The 18,174-nt window shown below is 42.5% G+C and overlaps 1 protein-coding gene across 1 annotated transcript in view; it reads right to left on the bottom strand.

Annotated features, from left to right (window-relative positions):
- The window catches only part of LOC139550651 (PH domain leucine-rich repeat protein phosphatase 1-like), a 73,195-nt gene that overhangs the window by 5,154 nt on the left and 49,867 nt on the right, over window positions 1-18,174 (bottom strand). Inside the window, exons 3-11 of the mRNA XM_071361666.1 lie at window positions 16,981-17,106; window positions 16,286-16,434; window positions 13,784-13,930; window positions 10,250-10,477; window positions 8,737-8,939; window positions 8,399-8,459; window positions 5,794-5,889; window positions 1,053-1,208; window positions 22-222 (exon numbers count right to left, since the gene is read on the bottom strand). Coding sequence (XP_071217767.1) covers window positions 22-222; window positions 1,053-1,208; window positions 5,794-5,889; window positions 8,399-8,459; window positions 8,737-8,939; window positions 10,250-10,477; window positions 13,784-13,930; window positions 16,286-16,434; window positions 16,981-17,106 — 1,367 coding nt within the window. The remainder of the gene's footprint in view (window positions 1-21; window positions 223-1,052; window positions 1,209-5,793; window positions 5,890-8,398; window positions 8,460-8,736; window positions 8,940-10,249; window positions 10,478-13,783; window positions 13,931-16,285; window positions 16,435-16,980; window positions 17,107-18,174) is intronic.

The raw sequence follows: 18,174 nt of genomic DNA on the forward strand, positions 1-18,174 counted from the left end.
AGCCTACATCTATCAACTCACCTGGCAGGGAAGGTGTGCAGGTAGTTGTAGGCCATGTGTAGTACTCGGAGGTGTGTGTGTCCCGTCAGTAAGGAAACACACTTATCAGTCAGTCGGTTGTTGGTGAGGTACAGTTCCTGGAGGATGCTGTTGCTCTCCTCTGATAGGCTGGAGGGAGGCAGGTGCTCTAGCTTATTGGCCGAGGCATTCAGGCACCGCAAACTGAAACAGGAAGTGAGCCCTAGTGTCAGTCTTTCAACCATTACACATATTCTGCCGGTGTAATAAATTGTCACAGTTAGTATTAACATGTTTAGTAAATAACTGGGTAATAATTCACCTCTTGTCATCATGCTCTATTGAAACAAACAACACAGATCATATTTTATCTCAACAATACCAGCATGTAATTCATACATTTTTTTAACACACTGAATGAGTTTCATTCGCTACCATGTAATCACATTCATTGAAGTTTTAACATCCTATATTATAGTGTTCAAAATATTAGGAAGAACTGCTCTTTCCAGGACATAGTCTGACCAGGTGAATCCAGGTGAAAGCTATGATCCCTTATTGATGTCACCTGTTAAATCCACTTCAATCAGTGTAGATAAAGGGGAGGAGACAGGTTAAAGAAGGATTTTTAAGCCTTGAGACAACTGAAACATGGATTGTGTATGTGTGCCATTCAGAGGGTGAATGGGCAAGACAACAGATATAAGTGCCTTTGAACTGGGTATGGTAGTAGGTGCCAGGCGCACTGGTTTGAATGTGTCAAGAACTGCAACGCTGCTGGGTTTTTCACACTCAACAGTTCCCGTGTGTATCAAGAATGGTCCACCACCCAAAGGATATCCAGCCAACTTGACACAACTGTGGGAAGCATTGGAGTCAACATGGACCAGCATCCCTGTTGAACGCTTTTGACACTTTGTAGTCCATGCCCTGATGAATTGAGGCTGTTCTGATGGCAAAAGGGAGTGCAACTCAATATTAGGAAGGTGTTCCTAATGTTTTGTACACAGTGTATGTCTATAATATTGTGTTACCTGTCAGATTTGAGGAAGAGGTTGCAGGGCAGCTCTGCTAGCTGGTTGTGTTGTACGTCTAACACCTCCAGTAGTGGGCGCTCTATTCTCTCAGGCAGCTTCTGCAGGTGGTTGTGTCCTGCACTCAGCTTCCTCAGACTGCTGCTACACAGCAACCTACCAGTAGGGGGGAGTGGAGAGACATCAGTATAACAATCAGTAACCGCATCACTGTAACAATGGGCTGCATCTCAATAGTCAGTCAGACAGGGGTGAAACAAGAGCTGCATCTCAATAGCCTAAAGTGGCTTCCTCTTCTCCTTTCTGCCCTCTGCACTAATAAAAAAGTTAAGAACAGGAAAGGTGAAATAACAGGGGAGGGTAGTGCTTTTATTTCCTGGGTTCACATTCACCTATTTGCAGGTTTTACTATATCATTTCTTCCATTCTAGACATATTTCCTTATCTGCTTGCATGCGCCTCCCCTATATCAAGGTGTTGTGGAGGTTCCATTATGCACTGTACTTTTCCAAACACTAACTATACCACAGGCCAATATAGTCTACCAGTCTAACTATCTATCCTGCCCTCTATCCACCTTTTATAGTGACAATAGTGGTAGGTGGATAGTTTGTCCAGATCTGTAATATGCTAACTAGCAATCCTACAAAGCTGCACAAATGTTCAATATAAGTGTAGAGACCAGGTGCGTCATTGCGCATGAAAGAACAGTGAAGACATGAGACACACAGCTCAAAAAGCTCCCCTATTGATCTTGTTTAGGGACTATACAATTATCTTACCTAGACATGCCTAGAACACATTGCAATGAATAATTGCATTATTGTTATCAAGCAAGTACAGAATTCTACTCTAGGCTGTAAACTGCAGTGAATATGTTATTTGAATAACAGGGGCAAAAGCCCTGTGATTTGAATGTGGGTCAGTTGTTAGTCTACTCTCAACAGTGTATAAGGTCTCGAAAGGCAGTGTAGAAGGTCAGTCTGGCTGTGTTTTTAGTTATGATACTGAGAAATGTGCTGTTGCATCATTATTTTCCTAAACCATCCGATAATAATCTGGCCACATACGCTCCCAGCAGGCACAGTTATTCAGGAAAGCTTAAAGTAAAGATTCACCCATTTTGAATGTTATATTGTTTTTGGTGCATCTCTGAGCAATGTTATATTGATTGCCTGGGTCAATTCATGTTTCCATGTGTATTTGAGATATTGCCGTTCAAGCAGGAAGACATTTGGCCGGTACCACGTAGCATTGAGATAAAGTCGCTCTCACTAAACTGGAAGTGAATATCGAACACGACTTTTAGATCACAAAAACGTCTATCATACATGTCAGATTTCAATACTGGCCAATGTCATAACGAGGTACGTCGTCTTCTCTCCAATGAGCCATTGATTATATTTTAGCGATTTTCCTACCCGAGAAATTAGCAATTTAACAGAGGGTATAACACATTTCTCATATTTGTCTGCCTCTTCAGTCCAGGGTGCATTGCATGGTGCCGTTGTGGATGTCAGACTCCACTCTGTGAGGCACATCGATCTGCAGGTTGAACATTGTGAGATTGTAGACTCCTAAATTTGAATTGCAGTTTGTTTAGGAGATTTTACAGCTAATTAGCTACATGCTGATATTGACTTTGGTATTATTGTGTGTAGATACGTTTGCTAGCTCGCTACCTATAGAGAGAGCATTGCATTGTGGGTTTTATAGTCGACTTGAGCTGCAACAGATTTACACAATGATTTTCACATGTTGCTACCAACCTTATTATAACGACAAAATGAAACATTTGTTCACAAAAAATATTGTTCTCACATAGTGTTATTTAACACTGTAACTAATAGGAATTATGTTTTCGGTGGATTTTTCCTTTAACGCGCTCTGCCTCCTCACCAATCCGAGTGGCTATCCCTGGTGCACCTACTGTAGAACCCGTAATGCTTCAATATTGTCAAAATATTTGTCATTTAACTTTGAAAATGTATTACATTTTATCTGTGGCATAAACACAACCAGTCACAATCTTTTAAGCTGATTAGGCCACTTCAAAAGTATCCTGTAGGTTACCTGCGTACATTCGTCCCAAATATAATTAAGCATCCAAACTTTGCAGATTGTGGTGGTGAAAACGCAAACCATTATGTTGAGGCAGCCGAAGTTGGTATGCTTTGGTTATTGGTTATGGTCCATTGGCACAGATGCCTGTTGTTGGAAAATTTGTTGAATTTGTTGAACCTTTTAATATAATTGTAAATATAGCATAAAAATTTGTGATGGGGGAAGAAATCGCTACAGTTACGCATCTGGATATCATTTTTGACGATATATCGTATTGACAATATCGCAATATTATTTTGTCGCTAGTTGGCTGTACCTGCACCAAAACTCCTTCATACTGCTTGTTCTCCATCTTCTTTTTAAATAGGGAGCCCATTTGTTTTCAGCACTTTTATTTCCATGACTGATCAAAACCCATTCTCTGTCTTGTCCCTCTGTAGCAAACATATGGTGAGCAATATGTTTGTAACACCAAATCGCAATAAAAATCACAGTATTGAATCGCAATACATATAGAATCATGAGAATAGCAATACACATTGTATCATATCGGCGACTAGGTATCATGATAATATTGTATCGTGAGGTCCCTGGCTATTCGCCGCCCTAATAAAAATGTTGAAATCTGATTTCCACCTCACTGATCATTCTCTGCAGCAGGCTCTGATCATAGTGTACAGCGCATTCGGAAAGTATTCAGGCCCTTTTCCCACATTTTGTTATGTTACAGGCTTATTCTAAAATGGATTCAACAGGCAAAACCTCAAGCTTCTGGCCTGTAGCCCTGCGTGGCATCGACGGCGCCACAAAAGCATGCTGAAGTGGCAAAGTCAATATCCGCATTTATAAACACAGAGCCGCTACAGTTATTGTTATTTGTCGTCGTAAACATTATTTTCAATTCATTATATGAGGGGGAAGGGTGTGCACATTTGTTTTTTTACAGTACAAGGGGAGAGTCGTGTGAAACTATTTTAAATGTTGGGGGGGTGTATATTTATAGGACACCTTCAGTTGGAACAGCCCTCCCCAGTAAATGTTTAAAATGTCCCTAAAGACAAAGGAGTGGGGACATGGAAAGTACGCTTGTAAGAGATGCACTGTACAGTTCTATTTTCTACTCAGGAAGTGTCAGAATGATGCATTTCAGCTGCAGGCTCTACTAGAAGTACTGTTCATTTCTGTTTCCACGTCAACATCCCTGCCCCACCCCCATCCCATGCCTTCTATTACCACCCAGTTTAGACAAACACGCACGCAGTGTCACAGTACAGCTGGTCTAATGGGGGCGGTGTGTGAGCGTGCGGGTGCATGAGTGTGTGTCTAAAATTTGATTTGAACTAGGTATAGAGAGGGAGAGGGAAAGGGAGAGAGTGAATACAGCGAGCGGGAGAGAGAGGATCATCTGAAAGGATCATCTGAAGCAGGGATGGGCAACTGGCAGCCCGCGGGGCCCCCCTTTTGAAGGCCCTCGGATCAATCGCCCCCAAAATATTTAGTTTTATATTTGACATTTTTGGGGCACTCAGTCGGGGTTCTCAACTTACTGTTCCGAGTTAGAATAGTACAATATTGAAATTTGGTTGAGCAGCAGCAGTTTTTACATTGCTAAGCTAGCGGTCAGCTATCTAAACTTGTTGTCATGGTTGAATTACCGGCCGGGGGGCCCCCATTGATTTTGTTTGTCAATCTCAGTCAGAAAACTGCAAACATTTCCCTCCACCTTATGGCAAAATTTGCAAAATTGCAGGAAATAAGCTAGCGAATTGCATGAAATGAGTTATTAAATTGCTAAATCTTCTCTCTACCCCATGGCAAAATATGTAGAATTGCAGAAAATTAACTCTAAAATGTGAAACAATTATCTCCGATGTCAAAAGGGAGGGCACTAAGATGTTTTTCTCACAATGTGGGGAGGGTGGGATATAAAAAGAGAGTTAGAGAGAATGGGATGGTTGTGACTATCAGGTTGATTTATTGTGCTTGGTGAGGGACAGTAGACTGTCCATGAGCAGGGCACACAGATATGCAATATTCACTTTCATTGTTCTATACACAATGCTATGTGGCTGGAGGGAGTCAATGAGACCACTGGCTGTGTCTCAACAGTTTGAACTAGCATCCTTGTTTCCTTTCCTTGTGTCCTTCCCTCCATGATCACTGATCTGGCAGGACATGGGAGGTGGAATCAACATGGTGGAATACCCGTCCAGTGCTTTGACATGAGTGATTATGAATGGAAGCAGACAAGCTGCTTAAGCTGTTTAAGATAATTGAGACAGAGCCATTGGGAGAATAAAAATATAGATTTGACAGTAGTGAGACATTGGGAGCAGGGAACATGGAGAGAAACTGACTATACATCTTGGCCATGTTGTGTTATAATCTCCACCCGGCACAGCCAGAAGAGGACTGGCCACCCCTCATAGCCTGGTTCCTCTCTAGGTTTCTTCCTAGGTTTTGGCCTTTCTAGGGAGTTTTTCCTAGTCACCGTGCTTCTACACCTGCATTGCTTGCTGTTTGGGGTTTTAGGCTGGGTTTCTGTACAGCACTTCGAGATATTAGCTGATGTACGAAGGGCTATATAAAATAAACTTGATTTGATTTGACTATGCTGTGATACAGAGAATGTGAGTGAAAGAGAGATATAATGGGAGAGAGAGATAGAGAGACCGACCGTGCTGGGAGCTCAGTAACAAGGTTGTGGCTGAGGTCCAGAACTTCTAGTTTCTTTATCTCACACAGCCACTCTGGGACAGCCTCCATACGATTCCTACAGAAAGAGAGAGGATGCGAGAGAGAGAGAGAGAGAGGTCAGGTTTGAGGAGACTTTGTGAGTATGTTGGGTTTAACATCTACAGTTGCTGCTCCATATGCGATATGTGACTAGAATGGTGTTGTAAACAACAGTCAACTTTCAGGGACATAAACAGGTCTTATATCGTCAGAAAGCTTAAATGATTGTTAATCTAACTGCAGTGTCCAATGTACAGTAGCTATTACAGCAAAAAAAGACCATGCTATTGTTTGAGGATAGTGCACAACAACAAAACACTTTTACCAAGGCAACTGGTTTAATAAATTCACCTCTGATGGTAAATAAGGTACTTACATTCAGTAATCTTGGTCTGATTTGTCACCCTGAGTGTCCCAGATATAAAATATAGGATAGTTTTGTTTGATGTGTTTTGCATGAATTCCCGACTCTTTCAACAAAACAATTTATGAAATCTAATTGGAAAAATGTTGTTTAACCTGGTCAAGTTCGGTTTCTGTGCAATCCTCAGACACTCTAGAAGGTAACCAAACTTTTTCATCATTCTACATTACGTATTGGCTACACAACACGTCAATTAGCCCATGAAGGTCAGCCATCATTACGCACCAATGAGACTAGCGGTGGTCACTTGATTGACAGTGTCTTGGTCCAATGTCCACCTATCATTTTGAAACATAGCTATCTAGATAGCCAATGAGCTGGACTTTCCAGCAGTATGTGAACAGCCTTTGTATGACAAACAGCCATCATGCTAGAGCTGTGTGCAACAGTGTTCATTCTAATGGTGAAAGCAAACAGGATGCACGGTAGTTTACATTACGCAGCGGTTCGTTCTCTTCTACAAACTTTTCTCAGAACTGAAAAGCTAAATCGAATTCCAAGTATACAAATTTGGAGGAGATAATTGCAGAAATTGGCTGGGAGAGTGACACAGAACGAATGGATGAGCACAGTTTTGATTCCAGCAAGAAATACGTGTTTTTGGAAGGAAAATATCCAATTTTAGAACAGCAAGTAAAATACGTTTTTGCTTCTCATGCTAATCCAGTTGTTCAAATGGTTGCATATTCATTTGAGATATGTTTATTTGACACACACACACACACACACACACACACACACACACACACACACACAGTTGAAGTCGGAAGTTTACTTACACTTAAGTTGGAGTCATTAAAACTCGTTTTTCAAACACTCCACAAATTTCTTCTTAACAAACTATAGTTTTGGCAAGTAGGTTAGGACATCTACTTTGTGCATGACACAAGTCATTTTTCAACCAATTGTTTACAGACAGAATATTTTACTTAATCACAATTCCAGTGGGTCAGAAGTTTACATACACTAAGTTGACTGTGCCTTTAAACAGCTCGGAAAATTCCCGAAAATGATGTCATGGCTTTAGAAGCGTCTGATAGGCTAATTGACATAATTCCAGTCAATTGGAGGTGTACCTGTGGATGTATGTCAAGGCCTAGAGAGAGAAGAACTGGGGAGAACTGAAAAAGAGTGTGCGAGCAAGGAGGCCTACAAACCTGACTCAGTTACACCAGCTCTGTCAGGAGGAATGGGCCAAAATTCACAAAATTTATTCTGGGAAGCTTGTGGAAGGCTAGCCAAAACGTTTGACCCAAGTTAAACAATTTAAAGGCAATGCTACCAAATACTATTTGAGTGTATGTAAACTTCTGACCCACTGGGAATGTGATGAAAGAAATAAAAGCTGAAATAAATAATTCTCTCTACTATTATTCTGACATTTCACATTCTTAAAATAAAGTGGTGATCCTAACTGACCTAAGACAGGGAATTTCTACTAGGATTAAATGTCAGGAATTGTGAAAAACTGAGATTAAATGTATTTGGCTAAGGTGTATGTAAACTTCTGACTTAAACTGTATATGTTTTAGATATGTGTTGTGTATTTGATATATGGATGCCGGGCTCACCCCCTGTTAAAATAAAGATTCAATAAAATAAGTAATAGTCAACTTGAGTTCTAGTGGTAGCTTTTTTGTATGTTCTCTATTGCTATGTACTAGAAAATGTATCAATTGACCAATTTGGCCACTTGGGTACATTTGGGCAAACTCGTGAGGGACACCTGAGAGACTTCATACTAAATATTATGTAGCTCTCTCATTCTTGAATGTATGTTGTGGGCAACTTCTAAAGTATCCTTCCTATCTCAATGTATGGCCTTTCTTTTGCATTTCAAAGATGACGCAACAAATATAAAAATAGGAAACACTTTGTTTTTACCAGATCTATTGTGATATATTCTCCTACATGAATTTCACATCTCCACAAACTGTTTCCTTTCCAATAGTATCAAGAATATGCATATCCTTGCTTCATGTCCAGAGCTACATGCAGTTAGATTTGGGTATGTCATTTTAGGCAGAAACTGAGATGAAGGGTCCTATCCAGAAGAGGTTTTAAGAGAGTTTGTGTATTTTCAGCAATGTTGAGTGTGTTTATATGAGGGCATTGGCCTGACCTGGAGATGTCCATGTAGGTGAGGTTGGATGGCACTGGACTGACATCTAGCTCCTGTAGATCTGTAGAAGAGAACAAGAGCACTAAACCACCAGCATGTGTGACATGACAAATGGAACCAGATACTGTAGCTAGGTAGTGACAGAGAAATGCAGTGACGGAGATTGAGAATGACACAGGCTATTTACAGATCTAGGATCAGTTTCCACTCCCCCAATCCTAACCGTAATCATTGGTGTGGAAAATTCTAAACTGACCCAAGATCAGTGTCTAGGGGCAACTTCAACCTACACTATTACAAGTACAGCAGGCATAGATGGACTCTAACTGGGGACTCACCATTGTTCTGTGCGTAGACAGCCTTGAGCATAGAGCCCTTGGCCTTGAGGGTGACAATGTGGTTCCTCTCACAGTGGAGGACCTCCAGGTGGAGGAACAGGGAGGCATCCAGCTCCTCCAGCCCGTTGTCACGCACATCCAGCTGGGTCACGTGTCTCAGCAGGTCTGGCTCGTCTGGAACCACCACCCGGATCTTATTCAGCCTGATGGCACAGAGGTCAGAGCTCTCTCATAACTGTACAGTAGGCAGTATGGTCCGTAGCATAATTAACCCTCCGGACACAGACGTCAGATCAAAATCAATGTCTGTATGGATGGATACTTGATCGAGTTGTCAACCGAAGTGAATTCGATTTGAAATCAACTTTGATGACAGGTTGTTAATTTGTGGTTGACACCTGAGTTTTATTGAAATGAACACATTGATTCAATATCTCCAATCTCCAATAGATGGTCTGATATTTCATATAGGATGTGTGACTTAACAAAGGTACTGAGGTCTCCTCTGCTATACTTTAGGTTTAAGGTCTGACCTCAACGGCCCTATCACTGTGTATTCACCATCAGGGTTACTCATTAAGTGACCTGACACTTGGCACATTTCTAGGTATTTTTGTACAAGACTGGAAAAAGCTGCACCCACCGACAAAAAGAACAGAACAGACCACATCTCACCATCATCATCTCTATCTACACTCATGTGTGATCTTTGGTACTGAGCTTGAGAACATGATCTAGAGAAAATAGACATTATCTCCTAACACTGAGGAGTGATGTATTAAGTAGACAAATAATGTTAAGTCACTCAAGGCCTGCTCTTTGCCAAGCAGGAGGGAGAACACCGCTCTAGTAATAATTACGAGACTTTCCAAACTGACTCTGTTTAGCCTGGTTCCAAGCTAACGGTCTGTTTAGCCTGGTTCTTTTCCAAGCTAATTGGTTCTGTTCCATACTGAATGTTTGTTTAGCCTGATTCTGTGAGATCATCTGATCCTAGATCTGTGGTTAAAGGCAACATGTACCTTGACTTCTGTGTCTTTGCCTGTTTAATCTGGTTCTGTCCCATACCGACTGTCTGTTTAGCCTGGTTCTGTTTCATAGTGACTGTCTGTTTGTCTGGTTTTCGACTCATACAGTATAGCTTCCTCTCAGTTTGAGTTTTGCAATAGAGAGATACTGTAACTCCAGTCAAACGTGTCTACACATGGATGGGATTATAAGCATTGTGTGATTGGATTGTGACCAAAATCAGTGAGATGAAATGTTTTCCACCAGGTGTTTAGACGTGATTCTGGCTAGGTATACATTGTGATCAGATCATAAGACGCTTGGTGTTCATCTTGTGACCAAGTCTCCAATGGGAAAAAATGGGACACCAGATGGTTTGGGCTGGGTGCAAAGCCTGTTATCTGCTTGTTATGAGGATACACTGTGACTGGAGATAGGATCTGAATAAAGAGTGCAAGAGTGTCTCTGCCTGCTTGCCTGTCTGTCTGTCTATCTAGCCGCATACCGTAGGTCGACATGTTTGAACCGGAGCAGTCTGAAGCTCTGCAGCACCAGTGTGTCCAGGCTGTTTCCAGCCATACACAGTCTCTCCATGGAGGTCAGCCGCTCCAGCACCTGGGGCACGTGGCTAAACTGGTTGAAGGACAGGCCCAGGTAGCCCAGTCTCTGGAGAGAGCCCAGCTCACTGGGTAACTCACTCAGACAGTTACCATCCAGGAGAAACGTCTGCAGACTGAAGAGAGGGAGAGAGAAAGAGAGAGAGACGGGAGGGAGAGCATGGTATGAGTAGACAGCACTTTAACTTCATGTGAAAAACTTCTAATGCATCAGAATGACTCTGCACATAGAAGCCTTATATAGTTCAGAGAGGGCGCTGGTGCCCCCAGCTTTACAAAGTTAGGAGCACAACATAACATTTAGGAGCACCAGAAAATAATAATAAATGTTTTATTTGATTGCATGTAGCCTCTATTAGGCTTATACTGTATGAATTAAAGGTACTTTTGAAGTACACGTTGTACCCTAGAATCATATATGTAACCCTGTAAAGACATTTGTGTATCACAAAAAGCTCACATGTTTATACCAAAACCTGTCATTGAAGTTACAAAATTCATTGGTGGAATATTAGGTTTCTACATCGTGTACAAGCACTATTTATATATTGAGATGCATTACATTGAAAATTGAACACTGTCTCTTTAAGAAAGTCAAGTTTGTGAGTGACAATATCCAAGAGATCTGTCATTCATTAATTTCCTATGACAGAGAGGAAGAGGCAAAGCGAGAGGGTTTACTCTGCCCAAAATCTGTTCATGAAAATAAGTCCACGAAGTGAGCAATTTTTGTATGGAGGACGATGAGTGTCGAACTTGGGCAACAAAACATGTAATCTCTAATTTTCTACGTGAACCTTATTTGATCGAATAGAAGTTTCATAATGGTTAGGTTGTTACGAATGCACTGATTTAAGGGGACGCATTTCAGAAACTTTATATCCGAGTTGTGCTGATTGTTCACACGCGTATATGCCCTCTCATTGGCTATAATGGTCCCACCTGATCTCGACTCCTCCCGCCTGCGGGCACACGAGTATCTTTTCAATATAATATAACATCTTTGGCAATGATATGATGATTGGTCTCCTGAAGGAGCTATCCCAGACTTTCTAAACCCAAAGGCGCAACATGGTGAGATTTCTAGGAACGCTTAGAAACACACAAAGCCGACTTGAGTTTGAGAAGTGAAAAATGTGTCCTTGTTTATTTTCTCGAAATGTAATTGCACGCTAGAGTCGAGACAATGTCTTAAGTTGTAGAACACGTTATTACTCCAACCTTGTGAAAGTGACAAACTGACACGTTTTCATTTTCAGGAGTTAGCTTTATATCGAAGGATTGCCTTTGCTTTGACGGCCTGCACATGCGTAGTTCGGCGCGAGACGACCGTTTAGGGCTGTCCGACAAATAAAAAATATTGGTCGACCGAGAGTCGTCTGTTCTTAGGACCAATTTAACATTTCAAACGTATATTTTTCCATATAGACACATCCAATGTGTTTCAATCAAATCAACTACATGCACTGAGCTTGTCTGATGCTTTAAGCGCACTGTATGATGAAATAATTAAGACACAAATGACATTATCTTAATTATTTCATCATACAGTGCGCCAATATTTTTCTTGGGAGTCCGACTGCAATTGATTTGATTGTGCTGGGTGGCGCTCAGACTTGCTGCGCTGTGTTAAAAAAAATGACAGCGAGTGACTGTTACTAGCACCGGTTGTCTTTCTCCTCCATGCTGCAGCAATCACCACATAACAGCAACATCGCGCTGTCCGTGTTGCTGAAGCTGCAACATAATTACATCAATTTCTGACTGAAACGTTCTGTTACTGAAATCCCTAATTTAAGAGAACACACAATTTTGAGATTCAAAATGTGTAAAAAAAAAAATCGACCAACATCCACAAAAAAGGACCGTGTGCATGTTAAGTAACATAACAACCCAATGTTTATTCCAGGTCAAATTAGCTGGCAACAGCAAGCTAGCTTGCTACATGTATATGCATGCTTCATATGTGTTTCGACCTGTCTCCAAATGAATATAGTTGGTTCAGAGTTAGTTTTGATATTTCAACTTCAACCTGCGTGTCCTGATGACGTCTGGTGTGGATGGACAAAATCAACGTGTAAATGGAGTCAGCCCTATGACCATTAGACCCGAATGCGTTTTTCTGCGCATGAGCTTAGCTAGCCAATGTCGCCATGACATCGCCTACAAGCGTTAGAGGGAATTTATATTGAAGAAGCAGTTTCTGCCCATCTTCATACTGTTCTGTCTTTGCTATCACTTTTTCTTTCTGTGCCCCACATGTTTGGATGTACTGGTAAAGTAACCAGGTTGTTAACTAAGAAGCTAAAGAAGTAACATGACTGAACAAGGTGTAAAATAATGCCCAGGAGTAGTTTTAGAACGGCCCGCAACATGGTTTATGAATGTAAAACGCAGCCCGACAATCCACTGACTATAGGAAGAAAAAAACATTGCGCTGGTAATATGGGTCATATCTTTTTAAATGCTTGCGCTAGAAACAATCTGTTTTCTTTTTGGTAATCGTGCAGCCTTCACAGTAACACCTTTTCTCTAGGGCACTCTGGAACAACGGTTCAGCGAAGCCTAATCATTACAACAATTATTATATGGGTAAAATGTTTTCTCGCACTGGTGCTCCCAAAATGTCAGGCCGCACAGCAAAATATATAGGATTATATGCGACCAAAATGGTCGCACTTTAGAGCCCTAAGTACAAATCAGTTCTGACATTTCTCTGTTCTTTCAGGAGTCCCTGTCCAATGCATGGTGATCAAGTACAATCAAAAGAGCTTCATTACAAACTGTTAAGTCCCTTTTGAACACCGTTCTTCACCACATTCTGATACTAAGGTCAATCTCGCTACAGCCAGTAGGTGGCAGCATTAGCATTGAGGCCGAGAGGGCTTATTGGGGAAGCCACAGGCTGTATTCCAGATCCTTCCATCATATGTGAGGAGAGTAGAGGTGCTCAGCTATGCTGCTGCTGAGAGGAGGCACGCATCACCTTATCACAGTTTCTCTCTCCTGTCCTAGATTAATGCCCCACTCTGAACTACTATCACCTTTCCTCTGTCAGATCATCAGACAATAACTAATGTCTTAAATGGTTATTTTATTTCATATATTCATAACATTTCAGATAGCCTCCTGACTGTGTCTGGAGTAGATAGAAACTGCCCCTAACCACCCCTAACCACTGATACAGGGTCAGATATGTCTTCTTCTTTAGGAGGTTAGGGGTGAGGTCATCTGATCCTAGAACTGTGGTTAAGGGTGACATCTACCTCGACATCTATGTATATTCCCTAATATCACCCCATGAAGTTAACTCCGCAGGCTCTGGTCTGAAGCAGCACACACTATGGTAAATAGGGTGCCATGGGAAGCAGCCTGTGTCTCTGTATATGCCCCCTGACCCCTAGACACTTCCTGAATCTTACTTGGTCATGGATCCCACAGCTTGGTCCACATTGGTCAGGTAGTTACAGCTGAGGTTGACCTCGGTGAGGGTGGAGATGTCACAGATGGCCATGGGGAACTGACCCAGCTGGTTATTAGACAGGTTGAGGCTCCGCAAACGAGAAAACCTGTCAGAGATATAGAAGAGAGGGGTGGTGGTGAGAGGAGAGCGATAAAGAGATGTGGGTAGAGAGAAAGAAGAGTTAGTCTCAATGTCAGTGGTCTGACTCAATGTCAGTGGTCTGACTCAATGTCAGTGGTCTGACTCAATGTCAGTGGTCTGACTCAATGTCAGTGGTCTGACTCAATGTCAGTGGTCTGACTCAATGTCAGTGGTCTGACTCAATGTCAGTGGTCTGACTCAACAGTTGAAAGGAAAATAGAAACAGAACCTTCAGCACATCATAGTGGAAACCTTCACATTGTCATGTTGAGAACAAGCAGAGCGTGTTGTCAGTAGCAACATCAGAGGCAAGTGGCATTTGGCTTAGTGTCCTATAGTAGATCGGTGACCTTCAGTCAACTCATCCCTAGGGGACAGGGGAGGATGCATAACCCACCCCTCCTGGGCTGTTTGCCATGTTAGCATCAAAGCTGATAACCTCACAGACAAGTCTGCTGCCTTTTAGTCTGGTAATGCATTCAATTGCTCACACACACCCACAAACAAATACATCCACATGCTCGCAGGCAGGCATGCATACACGTGCACACACACACATGCTCGCAGGCAGGCAGGCACACCCTTCATCATTTGTTAGGAGGAAAAGGGAAGCTAGATGACAGGGGTACTGATTTGCATGGCCATTTAATTCCAGCTAAGTGAGGGAGGCCAGGAGGCTGGGACAGAGAGGAAGAGAGAGAGAGAAAAGACACTACCTGTGTTGATTCATCATCTCACACCATCTATTTTCATTCCTCTCGCTCTCTCTCTCTCCACTATTGTATATACCATACTCATTAGTACAAAACTGTCTGTGTCTGACCAGCAGGGATGCTCTGTAGCAATTAAACTCTCATACATAAACAACCACATCTTTTTAGCTCCAAACTAGCAGCTTTTCATCTGTCATGTCTCTCTTTTAAATGGTAATTATCCCCAGAATATGAAACAGCAGATGATTATGATATGCCAGAGCCTCATTTCATCTTGAACCTGTTGGTCCTGGCACATACAGATGTTCTCTCATCATTTGATCACTCCGTTGTTGTAACAGGAAATGCAAACTTGTAGTATATTAAAGGCTTCTAAAGTTTCCAATTTTCACTTAATTGTCAGACTTGATTTGCCCTAACAAAAAATGTATCAACCCCTACAAAAATGTCCATGAGTTATTATCCACATAATAATTTACATTTCCGGTTGCTGCAAGATTATTTTCCTGCTGGTCAAATGAAGAGGTCAAATGAAGAGAGCAAATGTGTATTCAGAGTCGGAAGGGCAAATGCACACACTACTCTAATCTTCAATGATCAAACAGGAACCCACTGTTTCAGGATTCTCCAGGCCCCAATTCTGCAGCCTTCAACCAACCTCTCTTACACACACACTCTTTCTGTCTCACACATACACAACCCAAAATACTCTCTCACATACATACAATGCCCCACTCTGCTCTTCTCTCAGAGTACAAGGACACGCACGTGCAGTTAAATGGCAAATCATCTTCTGGCTAGCATCCTAAAATGGGCTGTGACTGGTGTGTGTGTGCGCGCACACACACACACACACACTGTACAGTACGTCTTGGCTGTATGCTTTAATCTGAGGCTAGCCACTGCCGAGTCTATTCCGGTTTTCAGGGGAAATGGAAAGAGAGCCTGGACGTGACTTTGGCTTATGGACGTTAATAAGGTGACACTCCATTTGAACTCCTCCTTCACATTTACTGGATTGGTTGGACAGTGCAGGACCTTCCCAGACATTTTTTTCTTCACGTCTCTTCACGTTTCTTCAGACCAGTATGTGGGGGATCTACTTTCAGGCGTTTCTTTTACACCTGCTATGTTAGGTTAATCTGGGGCCAGATGGTGCCCTCTGAGGAGTACTGAGAGTGAAGGAGGGAGGCAGGCCATATTAAAAGCCTCCCTGCAGAGGCAGACAGGTCTGGGCTACTCTAGTAGACAAACCAACCCAACTAGGCCCTGTCCTGACCAACCCAGCTCAGGCCAGCCTTACCCTGCCCAGCTCTACTAGGTCTTGTCCTAAGCCAACTGACACTTCCCTTCTCACTGACTGACACTACCCTATTCATTCATCTTAAGCCCAGCACTATTCTGACAATTCCACTCCAATTTAGGCTAGTCCAGTGTAGTCGAGCACAGTCTAGCTCCAGCCCGAAGTTATTGTGGTCCAGCCAAACCATGCTATACCCAGATCCGTCAAGGCAGTGCAACCTTACCAGGCCAAGCCTAGTACCAGGCCATAAAACCCATCTCATATAATTCTAGCCCAGACCTTTCCCCTGGATGGTACCACCTACCTCTGTAGCTGGTGTAGACAGTGGTCTGTGGGGAGGAAGTTGTGTTTGAGGTTGAGGTGGGTGAGGTCCTGGCTGTAGAAGAGGTTGGGAGGCAGCTGCTCCAGACTGCAGCAGGACAAGTCCACAGAGTTGATCCTCTGGGACACCATCTGACCCACCGGGGGAGGGGAGAGAAAGAAAGGGAAACCTGGTGTCAAACATGATTATCTCGACTGCTGGGATGTGTGTGTCAAGCTTTTTAAAATGAGAAAGTCAGGAAGTCAACCGTGAGTGAGACCGGACCAAACAGGCCACATACTATCTACTGCACATCTTCTGCTATCTGTCATAGTGGCCCATCCTACACCTACTGAATACTTAGTCCAGTTCCACAATACTCCCCTTACCTCCGTACTCTACAATACTCCCCATACTGAACATGATTAACTAGCTACTCTACAGCCGCTGATTTGTGCTTGTGCCACTCCTCCTAGTTCCAGGTTCTATTCTGAGTGTTCCCCTGGGCTTCCATGACATGCTCGTCCCTGATAATATTTAGAAAATAGGTTTCCTGGCTTTGGCCTACATCACTTTGGATGAGGAAGAGGAGAGATCATGAGAGAGTGAGCATATATGTGTTACACCTCTGGAAGCTATTGTGCATCTCATATTGTGCCACTCAGAGCTGTACTCCTCTGCACACTGTGTGAATGTACCTTGGCTGCGTGTCTGTGCCAGCGCAGGTGTTCAGTGAAGCTGTCAAAGCTGACATAGTAGGTCTGGCTCTGGGGCCCTGCTGAGCTGAACGCCAGGGAGTGGCTGTGCTTCTTCACCTCCTCCACCTGCACACACATCGTTGGGGCAAGAGAAAACACACACACACCTTCAGGGTAAGACATACAGCTGAATTCGGAAGTTTACATACACTTAGGTTGGAGTCATTAAAACTCGTTTTTCAACCACTCCACAAATTTCTTCTTAACAAACTATCGTTTTGGCAAGTCGGTTAGGACATCTACTTTGTGCATGACACAAGTATGACACAAGTTTTCCAACAATTGTTTACAGACAGATTATTTCACTTATAATTCATTGTATCACAATTCCAGTATGTCAGAAGTTTACACACACTAAGTTGACTGTGCCTTTAAACAGCTTGGAAAATTCCAGAAAATGATGTCATGGCTTTAGAAGCTTCTGATAGGCTAATTGACATCATTTGAGTCAATTGGAGGTGTACCTGTGGATGTATTTCAAGGCCTACCTTCAAACTCAGTGCCTCTTTGCTTGACATCATGGGAAAATCAAAAGAAATCAGCCAAGACCTCAGAAAAATTGTAGACCTCCACAAGTCTGGTTCATCCTTGGAAGCAATTTCCAAACGCCTGAAGGTACCACGTTCATCTGTACAAACAATAGTACGCAAGTATAAACACCATGGGACCACGCAGCCATCATACCGTTCAGGAAGGAGACACGTTCTGTCTCCTAGAGATGAACGTACTTTGGTGCGAAAAGTGCAAATCAATCCCAGAACAGCAACAAAGGACCTTGTGAAGATGCTGAAGGAAACGGGTACAAAAGTATCTATATCCACAGTAAAACGAGTCCTATATCAACATAACCTGAAAGGCCGCTCAGCAAGGAAGAAGCCACTGCTCCAAAACCAACATAAAAAAGCCAGACTACGGTTTGCAACTGCACATGGGGACAAAGATTGTACTTTTTGGAGAAATGTCCTCTGGAGTGATGAAACAAAAATAGAACTGTTTGGCCATAATGATCATCGTTATGTTTGTAGGAGAAAGGGGGATGCTTGCAAGCTGAAGAACACCATCATGTTGTGGGGGTGCTTTGCTGCAGAAGGGACTGGTGCACTTCACAAAATAGATGGCACCATGAGGAAGAAC

The sequence above is a fragment of the Salvelinus alpinus genome, chromosome 23 (genome assembly GCF_045679555.1).
Source record: "Salvelinus alpinus chromosome 23, SLU_Salpinus.1, whole genome shotgun sequence".
NCBI classification, from domain to species: Eukaryota; Metazoa; Chordata; class Actinopteri; order Salmoniformes; family Salmonidae; genus Salvelinus; species Salvelinus alpinus.